This window comes from Sinocyclocheilus grahami, unplaced genomic scaffold (assembly GCF_001515645.1).
Source record: "Sinocyclocheilus grahami isolate Dianchi unplaced genomic scaffold, SAMN03320097.WGS_v1.1 scaffold2553.1, whole genome shotgun sequence".
NCBI lineage: Eukaryota > Metazoa > Chordata > Actinopteri > Cypriniformes > Cyprinidae > Sinocyclocheilus > Sinocyclocheilus grahami.
In genome coordinates, this window is record NW_015507732.1 from 4,154 (window position 1) to 17,141 (window position 12,988).

General features: G+C 33.0%; 1 protein-coding gene and 1 long non-coding RNA gene across 2 annotated transcripts in view; both read right to left on the minus strand.

Annotated features, from left to right (window-relative positions):
* LOC107575289 (uncharacterized) overlaps positions 1-8,639 on the minus strand; it is a 12,784-nt gene extending 4,145 nt beyond the window's left edge. Inside the window, exons 1-6 of the long non-coding RNA XR_001607839.1 lie at positions 8,416-8,639; positions 7,762-7,812; positions 7,640-7,675; positions 4,233-4,259; positions 3,985-4,035; positions 3,498-3,530 (exon numbers count right to left, since the gene is read on the minus strand). This is a non-coding gene — a long non-coding RNA (uncharacterized lncRNA). The remainder of the gene's footprint in view (positions 1-3,497; positions 3,531-3,984; positions 4,036-4,232; positions 4,260-7,639; positions 7,676-7,761; positions 7,813-8,415) is intronic.
* Positions 8,640-9,104: 465 nt separating this feature from the next.
* Positions 9,105-12,950, minus strand: LOC107575288 (trichohyalin-like). Its single transcript, XM_016261693.1, has 3 exons — positions 12,205-12,950; positions 11,095-11,121; positions 9,105-9,191 (listed from the first exon to the last, which is right to left on the minus strand). Exons 1-3 carry the CDS (start codon positions 12,658-12,660, stop codon positions 9,105-9,107), a joined length of 570 nt encoding a protein of 189 aa, XP_016117179.1. The 5' UTR covers positions 12,661-12,950.
* Positions 12,951-12,988: the final 38 nt, after the last annotated feature.

Below are 12,988 nucleotides of genomic sequence, written 5' to 3' on the forward strand. Positions count from 1 at the left end.
CAAAGATCTGCTCGTTCCTGATTCTGCTTCATGTGTTCACTAAAGCCAACAAACACAGATCAATTGTTAAAATCGTTATTTATTTTTTATAATATCAGTGAATAAGAAGAAACAGATGATGGTCCACTAGATGGCAGTATTGTATTGGAGCCACTTCAGGTTTATATTGAAGCCTATTTCTGCCACATAAATAAAACATGCTTTGATAAATCATAATTGACAAAAAAAAAATCTTTAAATTGTTTAAATTAAATAATTAAAACACAATTATGAGATAAAATTTGAAATTATGAAATGTTAAGTCATAACTGAGATAAGAAGTCAATTATGACAAAAATATTATAACATACTAATTTATGGCAAAAACATCAACTTTTTGTCATAATTACATGACTTTTTATCTCATAATTTCGAAATGTTATCTCATAGTAATTTTGACTTATTTTTTCGATTAAATATGTTAGATGATATTAGTCAGAATGTCTGTTTATAGCATAAATCCCCAAAAGGATAATTCATAATTTTGACTTTTATTTTATGTCATTATGACATTGTCATTATTTAAACGTTTTCTCATAATTATGACTTTTTGTCATAATTGATTTTTTTATCTCATAATTTTAAGTTATGTTTTTTTTTTTTGTATGTAAGTTGTTCTGTTTTTCCTTTATTATTTTCTTTCTTTCATCAATATTATTAATATCAGAATGTTTTTATCTCATAATTTAGCCATTTTATCTCATAATGTCTTAATGTCATAATTGTGACTTTTTCTCATAATTATGACTTTTAATAATTAATGTTTTTTTTAAAGTCTCAATTTTAACATCAGAATTTTGACATTTTATTTTGGCATGTCTCTCCAAACCTGTATTATTGTATTTCTTCCATGAAACATGTTAGATTATTTTAGTCAGAATGTTTGTGTTTTATAACATAAATCTAAAAAAGGATAATCCATGATTTACTTTCCATTTCATAATTAGGACATTTTAAGTCATAATTTTGACTCAAAATTTCAACTTGTTTCTCATAATTATGACTTTTTATCTGGTAATTTAGTTTTTTTTTTTAAGTCATAATTTTAGCTTTCTTCAGTATTTATCACAAGCACTAATGCAGCAGTGGCACTTATCAATAGTCTACCCACAATGCTCTGCTGCAGAGAAGTATCAGTACGCCCGTCACAGTCGGTCCCACCGGACGCCGGCGTAGGATTCGACGGAGCGGAGCGAGACTCGACACATGCAGTGACAGGAATGTTTGTGAGGGAAAAGCCCTCAAGGCAAGACTGAACCTGACTTACAGATCCTGCAGCAGATGAAAGAGAGCGAAAGTGCTGCCCACAGAACAAAAGACGCTCAACAGGAGTTTATTTACTTGGTGACACATAAGAAGCATGAGAGGAGACGTGGCTTCTGACATTCACTGATAATATTCAGGAAAAACTGACCCGTGATTATCCTGTCATCATTTACTCACTCACCTCACTCCATTTAATCCAGATTTAAAGTGACTTACAAAAGAGGAACAAAAGCTTTCTGTCAAAGAGCCAACACTACTCGCAATATATTCTGACTATCTAACATGCTTTGTGGAAAAAAGGAAATGATAAGGGTAATTTAGATTAGATTAGATTAGATTTAACGCAATAACAATAAAGTTTAATCTAATCTAAATTACTCGTATGTCCTTTCTTCCATGAAACATGTTAGCTGATATTAGTCAGCATGTTTGTTTTATTATGTAAATCTCTAAAAGCATAGTTTCATAAGTAAGACTTTATATTTCATAATTATGGCATTTTATGTCATTTGAAATTTCTACTTTTTCTGAAAATGATAACTTTTTAAATGTCATTTTTTTTTATCTCATAAATGACATTTTGTCATAATTTGTTTTATTTCAATTTAGATTTTTTTTTACCTCATATTTTAAACTTTTATTTTGAAATGTCGCAAACCTGTATGATATTCATCATTTAGACTCTTTATTTCATGATTCTGACTTTTTATGTCAATTTTGACTCATTATTTCTCATAATGATGTTTTTGTCATAATTTTAACTTTTTATGCCATAATTTCGATTTGCCATAATTAAATTTTTTTAATCTTGTAATTGACTTTTTACTCTCATAATTGGTATTTTGTTATAACTTTGACTTTTATCTCCTAAATTAGGCTTTTTTTAATCTCATAATTTTAACTCTGTCATAATTTTGACTTTTCAACAAAAAAAGTTTGTTTTATAACATCAATTCAATTCATGATTTAGACTACTTAATAATTATGATATTTTATGCCATAATTCCAAAATGTAAACTTTTCCCCTATAATTATAACTTTTTTGACATTTTATCTAATAATTTATTTTATTTTTTTATCTGGTAATTTAGTTTTTTTTTTAAGTCATAATTTCAGCTTTTTGTCATCATTATGATTTTTTTATTTCATCATGTCACTCCCAACCATATTAATTTCTTTCTTCCATGAAACATGTTAGATGATCATATCAGAATGTTTGTGTTTTATTACGTCAATCCATAAAATGACATGGTGCCAGTTTTACATCACTGGTTCCTGCATGCGTTGAAAGCAAACGTGACGTGTTTAACAGCTGATCACTATTTGTTCTGAACACATGAAGCAGAATAAGGAATGAGCAGATCTTTTGTGTCTGTTAAACTGGGTGGGACGGCAGGTATTACAGATGATCAACTCGTGCTGGAAATGATGATCGTGTTATTACTGGTGTTTGTTAAGTCAAGCATCACCGTTACTAGTGCTCAGTGTTAGAGGTGTGTTCAAAACACTAAGCATTAGTACTTATAAGTGACCCTAAATATTTTCACCTGCTGGACAATAAAATGGGTTAAAAAACAATCTCACAGGCTTGCTTTGAAGGAGGGACCGGAGCCACAACTACACCACACCAACACCAACACCCTAGTAACCACACTGAACCCCATAAGAACTACCTAGCAACCAACCAGACCCCTTTAATGACTCCTAGCAACACCCTAGTAACCACCCCGAACCCCCTAAGAACTACCTAGCAACCACCCAGAACCCTCTAATGACTCCTAGCAACACCCTAGTAACTACCCCGAACCCCCTAAGAACTACCTAGCAACCAACCAGAACCCTCTGACTCCTAGCAACACCCTAGTAACCACATCGAACCCCTAACAACAAGAATCCACCAATAATCCTCTGACTCATAGCAACACCCTAGTAACCACCGCGAACCCCTAACAACAAGAATCCACCCAGAACCCTCTAATGACTCCTAGCAACACCCTAGTAACCACCCCAAACCCCCTAAGAATTACCTAGCAACCACCCAGAACCCTCTGACTCCTAGCAACACCCTAGTAACCACCTCGAACCCCTAACAACAAGAATCCACCCAGAACACTCGAGCACTTTGACTTTCTCACAAACATGTAACATTTAAGAAGTGTTTGTTTATATGATCTAGTTGGAGAATATGATACCGTTTGGCTCAGAAACTGCTCCAGCGCTGCGAGCTGTAATGAGAGAGAACATAACCAGATGAAACACAGATATTGGCAATAAAAAAGTATACAATTACTTCCTTGTTTGTTTTAGATGCTTTTTGCTGCACATATTAAGCCAATGTACTGAATATAATGCTTTGCTTACGATATTTTATTATTATTTGTTTTTAGGAAATGCTTCATGCATCAGTATCTCTGACGCCTAGAAGCCCAGACCTGATTACACCTTTTATTCAAACCATGATTACTGTAAATATACTTATCCTATTTATACCATTTAATATACTCACAATATAGGGGTTTAAGGTTTTAATTTCAGTGTTTTAAGCAAGTTTTTGTATGCTTATAATTCAGGGCAAACCTGATAATAATGCATAATAAGATTATAGATGCTAAGCTTGAAGTACACACTGCAAAACATCGTGTAAATATGACCAGATGATATAAAACAAAAGTGCTTGACCTCTGCCTTGACCTGAGCTGTGCTGGTCTGCATCTCCCAATGCAGTCTTTACTGTAAGCAAACATATAATTAACATGCAAATAACATAAAGCAAACTCTGAAATGTATTGATTCTACACAGAATATGGAAACTTCATTCATTTAGAATCGAGCTGATTTTGCACATTTTATGTATATATGACATTGTTTCAAAGCAGCGTCAGAGAAAAATATTGCATGTTTACTGTATTATTGAATACAGTAATTACCTGCATCCTCTGGTTGTAGTTCCTTTTCTGTAAAGTAAATGATAAATGATATATGAACAGTGCTAGTGTTTATTTATTATGATTTATTTGCACACACTGTCTGATTCACTGCACGTAAGTTTTGCGCTAAAATGCTGCAATTAAAGTCGTGCAACTGGTTAGTGAATTCAGCCATAGTACTGTGAATTACTATCATCTCTTTTAATTGTCAGTTTTCACTTGCTAAACCAGGAGCAGCAAATAAATGAAGTGTGTGATTACCAAACGTAACTGAGTGCAGGTAATCAGACACACACCAATAAATTCTGTTCCTGTTCAGTCATGCATTGTGTGAGCACTCAAACTGCCAAGACCTGGCGCTTTACTTCATGCACAGTGCTGTGTGAAGCGTCATATGTGCAAAGTCATTGGACAACGCCAGTGAGGTTTGGAATTTGCATGCAAGCACCAGACATTTGTGTGCTGACTGTCATGCACTACCAGTCAGGAGATTGGAATCATTCAGATATGCTCAATGTTTTTGAAAGAAGTCTCTTCTGCTCAGCAACGCTGCTTTATTTGATCAAAAATACTGTAAAATTGTTAAATATTATTATAATTTCAAATAACAGTTTTCTATGTGCATATCTGTTTAACTCTATTTTATTTCTGTGATGCGCAGCTGTATTTTCAGCATCATTACTCCAGTCTTCAGTGTCACATGATCTTCAGAAATCAGTATAATATGCTGATCTGCTGCTCGAGAAACATTTCTGATTATTATCAATGTTGAAAACAGTAATATTTTTGTGGAAACTGTCATGCATTTTATTTTTCAGGATTCACAGATGAATAGAAAGCTCAAAAGAACTGTTTATTTGAAATAGAAATCTTGTGTAACATTATAAATGTCTTTACTGTCACTAGGGTTGGCTACCGTTCACATTTTAACCGGTACGGTACCTTTTTTCGGTACTTTACTCTCTGTGTAAACATTTATTTCAGTGAAAGGTTTTGAAAAGAAAAGTGTTTTGAAGTCCAAAAGTCTCAATTTCAACATTTTGAACAATAGGGCCCTACAAAGGTTTTCTTTCTTTCTTTCTTTTTTCCCCCCAGAAATTCTTGTTTTAATTTTTCTGAAAATCAAATGAAGGCAATAAACATCTATTTTAAATCAAACGAAAATTAAACCCTTTTATTTTTTGGCAAACGAACTGAGGTTTACTGTTGAAATTAATACATGGAAGAAAAATGGTGTGAATATTCCTTTAAAAAAAAAAATGTATTTAATAATTTTACTACAATTAAGTGATTAATCTGGTTGTAATATTTATTTTTATCATTTAATTGTTTTATGTCAATTTGATACAAAATTGAATATTTAAAGATGTACATTATACTGTATAAAAGTAATACAAGAGTAATATATGTCTGTTACTTGTTAAACCATACTTTTATTTTGACTGGTTACAATGAAGCTACTGTGTATATACAGTATGATGATGCTCGTTTTCTCAAATGAAACGGTAAAATTCTCTCTCGCAGCAGCTCTGGAGATTACGTTTTTGTGTTCATGCCGTCGTACAGTGAGACGCAGAGGCCGGGAATCACCGAGAGCGTCACGCGTGCTTCAGTATTTGTGTAGTAAACAAAACCGCATTTCCGGCATTCATACATACAGAGGCAAGCGGAACATGCAGGACTCATATTTAAACCGTCTTTTTGCATTATAATATTCACAGACACTAGTTCATATCACGATTCGAATTAAGTGGCAGACCTACTTTTGGTTTATTCGTCCAAAATTAGATGAATTCCGTGGCATTCCGCGCTATAAATACGTTTTTATGAATGGACTCCGTCCGCGTTTTCTCAGAAACCATATGGCCCTAGAAATGTAACCACACTTCAGAACATTTCAACGGTAAAATTCTCTCTCACAGCAGCTCTGGAGATTACGTTTTTGTGTCCAAGCCGTCGTACAGTGAGACGCAGAGGCCGGGAATCACCGCGAGCGTCACGCGTGCTTCAGTATTTGTGTAGTAAACAAAACCGCGTTTCCGCCATTCATACATACAGAGGCAAGCGGAACATGCAGGACTCATATTTAAACCGTCTTTTTGCATTTTAATATTCACAGACACTAGTTCATATCACGATTCGAATTAAGTGGCAGACCTACTTTTGGTTTATTCGTCCAAAATTGACGAATTCCGTGGCGTTCCGCGCAATAGAGTAAATTACGTTTTTATGAATGGACTTCGCGAAATGTAACCACACTTCAGAACGTTCCCTGTGTGTTGTCTGAAGGAGTTGCAGGGCTGACCTCACGTCGCAGGGTCTCTCTTTCTCTCTCTGATGCGTTCTCAGGTACCGAAATTTTCACACATTTAACGTGAATCGGTACTCGGTATACGAATTCTGTGGCGTTCCGCGCAATAGAGTAAATTACGTTTTTATGAATGGACTTCGCGAAATGTAACCACACTTCAGAACACTTCAGAACGTTCCCTGTGTGTTGTCTGAAGGAGTTGCAGGGCTGACCTCACGTCACAGGGTCTCTCTTTCTCTCTCTGATGCGTTCTCAGGTACCGAAATTTTCACACATTTAACGTGAATCGGTACTCGGTAGTACCGACGCAATTCAGTCGGTGCCCTTAAACATACCGAGTTCGGTACCCAACCCTAGCTGTCACTTTCGATCAATGCCTCCTTGATGAATAAAAGTGTAATGAAGCAGCACGACTGTTTTCAACATTGATAATAATCAGAAATGTTTCATTTAATCAGCATATTATACTGATTTCTGAAGATCATGTGACACTGAAGACTGGAGGAATGATGCTGAAAATACAGCTGCGCATCACAGAAATACATTACAGTTTAACAGATACTCACATAGAAAACTAACTTAAATTATAATAATATTTCACAATTTTTACTGTATTTTTGATCAAATAAATGCAGCCTTGCTGAGCAGAAGAGACTTCATTCAAAAACATGAAATAATCGTAATTATTCCAAAGGTTTGAGCGGTAGTGTGCATCTGTTCTTTATAAACGTGTGGAGAAGCTGAAAGCTCAAGACTAATAGCTGACGTCTCTGAGAAATAATAGAGAATTGTGTTATAATTGTAACTTTTATTGTAACGTAGATTTTTTTTTAAATCTCATAATTTTAACTTTTCGACAAAAAAAGTTTGTTTTACATTCAACATCAATTCAATTCACGGTTTAGACGTCTTATTTAATAATTATGATATTTTATGCCATAATTCCCGAAATTTCAACTTTTGTAAGTATAATTTGAACAATGTAAGTAGAATTCATAATTGATCTACTGACAGTAATTCCAGATTTAAATCAGCTGCTGGAGGAATAACCCCAAAACAAACACAAACGGCCTAAAGCTTTGTGATGATCTCTTACCGAGCGCATCAGAAAGATCGAATCCTGCAGAATTATCTGGAGAAAGCACAGAAGCACAAGTAAACACAAAGCTGCACAGTACAACAGCAGTCTAATAAACGACAGATAGTCCAGCGTCAGACCTTTCACAGCGACAGCGGGTTCAACGGGTTCCTCTGGTACAGCGGTCGACTCTAGAAAAAAACAACATTTCTGACGTTTAGAAAATGTGCTTTATGCTTCACAAAAATAATGTAAATATTAAATATAAATGCAAAATTATTATAATTCCTATTTTTCTTAATGATGAATCTCATTGGACTCTAATTACTGTAATACAATGATTTCTTTTTAATCAACCAGCATAAATGACAGAACAACAATGTACAAATGTACAAATTCCTCAAAATAAATAATAATAATTATTATTATTATTATATTTTTTTTTTAGAAAAGGAAATAGTAGGGGAAAATGTGATTAATGCTTCACAAAAATAATGTAAATATAAAATATAAATACAGCAAAAGTATATAAAAAAATTTAACATGCCTATTTTTTTTATGTTAAATAAAATATCCAATTTTTTTCTTTTGAGTATAGGATGATGTGACCACAGGTTTCATAAGATTCGCCCAACGTAAATAATGTGAAATATGAACACTCTTCGTTTCAGTGTTTATTTTCTAAAGCATGCTGGATTAAAGCAAACGCTGATCTAAGTTTCCGTTGTTCCTGGAATAAGTGTTATATTGACCATGTTCACATTTGACATTGCTTCAGCTCCAGAGAAACGCACCTGCTTCAGTATCTGCGTCTGCATCTGCTTCCCCTGCAGACGACACGCATGCAAACAAACAAACAAACTCATTTCACTGGACACCGGAGCTGATCTGAGCTCTGTTTCTAAACCTTAAAGCCTTAAAAGTCAGTGGTTTTATTCTTTTCTCCACCGGAAGTGACTCAGAAAACGAGGATTTGATGCTCGAGTGATTTCAATAGAAATAGAAAAGCATCATAAAGCACTCTTCTCAGAAACAGTCACAGTTGGGTAGACTTCTGTAGCGATGAACGGAAACTACAACTAATATCGTTTTTGCAAAAGGAAAACAAAACTGCGATAGTGTTTCAATGACTTTCCAAAATAGAGTCATATTCGCTGTTCTTTTTTTTTCTTTCTGTAATTTCATGCAAAGGTAAAAGAACACAAAGTATAGTGTTATAAATCTAAATTACATTTGTTTTCTGTGCTTTATATAATTTAAGTAATAAGTGACTGTCCTTTAGCTTCTGCTCCAGCTTCTTCTCCAGCAGGTTCCTCTTCAGCGGATGCTAAACACAAGTTTAAACATAACATAAACATAAGTCCTCCAGGTCCAGTCTGACTGTGCATCCACAGCAAGTGCTTCTTAAACACTGCATCGCTTTGTTTTTTTACTTTCATTTGTTCAGTTTTCATTTTATTTTTGTTGTGCTATTGTAATTTTATTAGGATTTTTTTATTTGCTTCTGCTCCTGCTTCTGCTCCAGCTTCTGCTCCAGCTTCTTCTCCAGCAGGTTCCTCTTCAGCGGATGCTAAACACAAGTTTAAACATAACATAAGTCCTCCAGGTCCAGTCTGACTGTGCATCCACAGCAAGTGCTTCTTAAACACTGCATTGCTTTGTTTTTTTACTTTCATTTGTTCAGTTTTCATTTTATTTTTGTTGTGCTATTGTAATTTTATTAGGATTTTTTTAATCTTTCTATTTTTTATTATTTTTATTTTTGTTTTATTTTTGTTGTGCTATTGTAATTTTATTTGGATTTTTTTAATCTTTCTATTTTTTATTATTTTTATTTTTGTTTTATTTTTGTTGTGCTATTGTAATTTTATTAGGATTTTTTTATATTTCTATTTTTTATTATTTTTATTTTTGTTGTGCTATTGTAATTTTATTAGGATTTTTTTATATTTCTATTTTTTATTATTTTTATTATTGTTTTATTTTTGTTGTGCTATTGTAATTTTATTAGGGTTTTTTATATTTCTATTTTTTATTATTTACATTTTAGTTTTTATTAATTTCTTAGTAATTTCAGTGCTTCAGCTTAAACTTCTTTCAGTTAGTTTACAAGGTTTTTATCTAATATTTATATTTGATTTGATTTCAGCTTTATTTCAATTAATGCAAAGACTTTATTTATATTTTTTTATTTTTTATTATATTTTTTATAATTTTAGTTTTAGTTCAGTTTTAGTTTTTTCTTCCTGCCCAGTTAGTAACTTTAGTTCTTTAACAAACTTATTTCAACAAATTATTTTTTAATTGCAAAAGCAACATTTCTGGTTTTTGGTTAGTTTGATTTTCAATCAATCAATCAATCAATCAATCAATAAAAAATAAAATAAATTTTATATTTTTTAATAATTTTAGTTTTAGTTCAGTTTCAGTTAGTAAATTTAATGCTTCAGTTTTAATTTATTATTTACTTTATTTCAGTTAGTTGCCAAGCCAACATTTTTGTTTAGTTTCCTTTTTTAAATATTTATATTTTATTTTATTTGAGCTTTTTTTTTAATACTGAATGATTTTTTATAGTTTTAGTTCCCAGTTTTAGATTTTATTTTATTTCAAGTTAGTAATTTTAGTGTTTCAACTTAAACTACATCTGTATTTTTACTTTCATTTTAGTTAAATATATATATTTTTTTATTTAGGTTTTAATTTATTCTAATCTAATCTAATCTAATTAATATAATATAATATAATATCATAATTTATTTTATGATTTTTTAAAATACTTTTCGTTTTAGTTCAGTTTCAGTTAGTAATCTTAATGTTTCAGCTTTAATTTATTATTATTTAATTTATTAAGGCAACATTTCTAATTTTTGTTTAGTTAATTTTTTTTTCAATATTTATATTTTATTTGAGCTTTTATTCAATTACTGAATGAGTTTTAATAGTTTTAGTTCACAGTTTCAGTTTTTATTTTATTTCCAGTTAGTGACTTTAGTGTTTCCTCTTAAACTCGTTTAGTTGCCAAGCCAGCTTGTCTGATCCGCCGACTCTCAGCGGAACGGCAGCAGAGAGGAAAATACGTCATAGCCAAAACCACATGATTATCACAGGCTTCCCAGCCCACCGTCTGATGCGTCTCTATGCCTTTTCCAGGCCTTCATGGTTACAGGATATTTGAAGGATTTTTAAAATCATTTTATTAAAGATTGCGTTCAGAAAGAGCAGCTTCTGGCTATGAAATATTTTAGGGCTGAGAATAACTGGGACACATTATCTTTTAGAAATGACCATGACTTTTCCAGGCCCTTTTTAAAACGTGAGGTTTTCTATCGCTGTTTTTTATATCCATATGTATATGTATATGTATATGTATATGTATATGTATATGTATATGTATATGTATATGTGCCTTGGTTTTGCACTTGTGTCTTGTGTCTGACCAGAACTGAACACCTGAAGTAAACGAGGCGTACCTGTCTCAGGGTTTGTGTCTTCAGACTCTGTAAACACACAAAAAAACAACACACGATTATAAAATGTTATAAAAGCTGGTATAAAATGCTGATGATTACACATCTATACGATGCACAGTCTATATTAATGCACTGAATAACAGAACAGTTTATTCTGATTGTTATTATTAAACGTAAATATATGTCAAATGTATATTGAACATTGACGTTGGCTGTTTGCATTGTGCCTAAGAATCAGTATTATAGACGCTTTTCATCTAATATTTAGATTTTATTTTATTTCAGCTTAATTTCAATTACTGGATTGTTATTTAAGTGTTATATTTTTTTATTAACAGTTTGAAATCGTTTTTCCGTTTTAATTTTAGTTACTGTTTTAGTAATTCTGTGTTTTGTCATTTTTATTATATTTCTATATTTCTGATTTTTATTTAAATTTTGAGTTTCAGTTTGAGTTATTTTAGTACACCAACTTAAATGAAAATGATGTTGCCTTGGCAATTATCTGAAATAAAATGTTTTTTTAATATAGGATCTTATGTCAATTAACTTTTATTTTTATGCTTTTAATTGTAGATTTAGTTAACTATAATAACCCTGGCTTTTTGTTTTAGTTTTATTTATTTATAGTCAGTAACTTTAGTGCGTCAACGTATTTAATTTAGTTGCCAAGGCAATGTTAAGTTTTTCATTCGATATTTAAATTGTATTTTTATTTAATTACTTCTTTATTAATACTTATATTTGATTTATTTCTTATTTAGATTTGTAATAGCTTTAATTTAGTAAACCCTCACTGTAAAAAATATCCTGTAAAATTTACAGTAAAAAAAACGGCAGCTGTGGATGCCGGAATTTTACTGTAAAAAAAATACGGTAGCAACGTTTTAGGTTTTACGGTTTTAACTTAAATTTAGTTAAATACCGTAATTTCATTAACTGATATAATGTCAATATGCCAACCTATTGAAGTACAAGGTTTTTACAGTCTTTTACCGTTAAATTCACGGTAATTTTTTACAGTGCTGCTAAGAACGTCTCTCGCTCATGGGAAAAACACTGTAAAATCACTGTAAAGTGCTTTAATGTTAATGTCTGTGTTTGTTTAACCTGCAGGAGCTTCTGCCTCCTCCGCTGGCTCTTCAGGTGATGCTTCTTCAGGTGCAGGTTCTTCAGGTGCTGTTTCTTCAGGTGCAGGTTCTTCAGGTGCTGTTTCTTCAGGTGCAGGTTCTTCAGGTGCTGTTTCTTCAGGTGCAGGTTCTTCAGGTGCTGTTTCTTCAGGTGCAGGTTCTTCAGGTGCTGTTTCTTCAGGTGCAGGTTCTTCAGGTGCTGTTTCTTCAGGTGCAGGTTCTTCAGGTGCTGTTTCTTCAGGTGCAGGTTCTTCAGGTGCTGTTTCTTCAGGTGCAGGTTCTTCGGCGTCTGCAGCTGCAACAGAGATCTCACAATCAGACACCATCCCACAGATCTGTTCCTGTCAGCGTCAGGAGCATCAGCGGCTGTCAGATCCTGACTCTCGTTTGTGCCTGAAGCGTAACTCGAGCTCTCCTCAAGCGCACAGGTGACCATAAATCACACTCACCGTCTCCATCGCCTCGCTGGAATCCGGCAGTAAATCTCCCGCGGCGGTGTTTTCAGCATATATAAGATCTATATGTTACGTGTCGCGACAGTTCTGCATTTCTACCGTAACATCAAACATCCAGTGAGGGAGTTTATCAAGCACAGACCTGTTCCAGACCCTCATATCGGCTTTACAAGAGCTGGATTGAATGGCACTGCCTTTACATGACAATACATACAAGAAGTCAAGACGAAATTTAAGCCTTTATTCACTGATAATCTTCCTCTCAAATCACAAATGCAGGTTTGTTTCCCATCATGCGATCTCAGATGG

Excerpts from the sequence above, each read along its gene's own strand:
- LOC107575288 (XM_016261693.1), bottom strand. The coding sequence starts at position 12,660 with ATGGTCACCTGTGCGCTTGAGGAGAGCTCGAGTTACGCTTCAGGCACA. Across the intron at positions 11,122-12,204 it reads GGAGGCAGAAGCTCCTGCAG|AGTCTGAAGACACAAACCCT; the intron begins GTTAAACAAACA and ends GTGTGTTTACAG. Across the intron at positions 9,192-11,094 it reads AGACACAAACCCTGAGACAG|CATCCGCTGAAGAGGAACCT; the intron begins GTACGCCTCGTT and ends ACTTGTGTTTAG.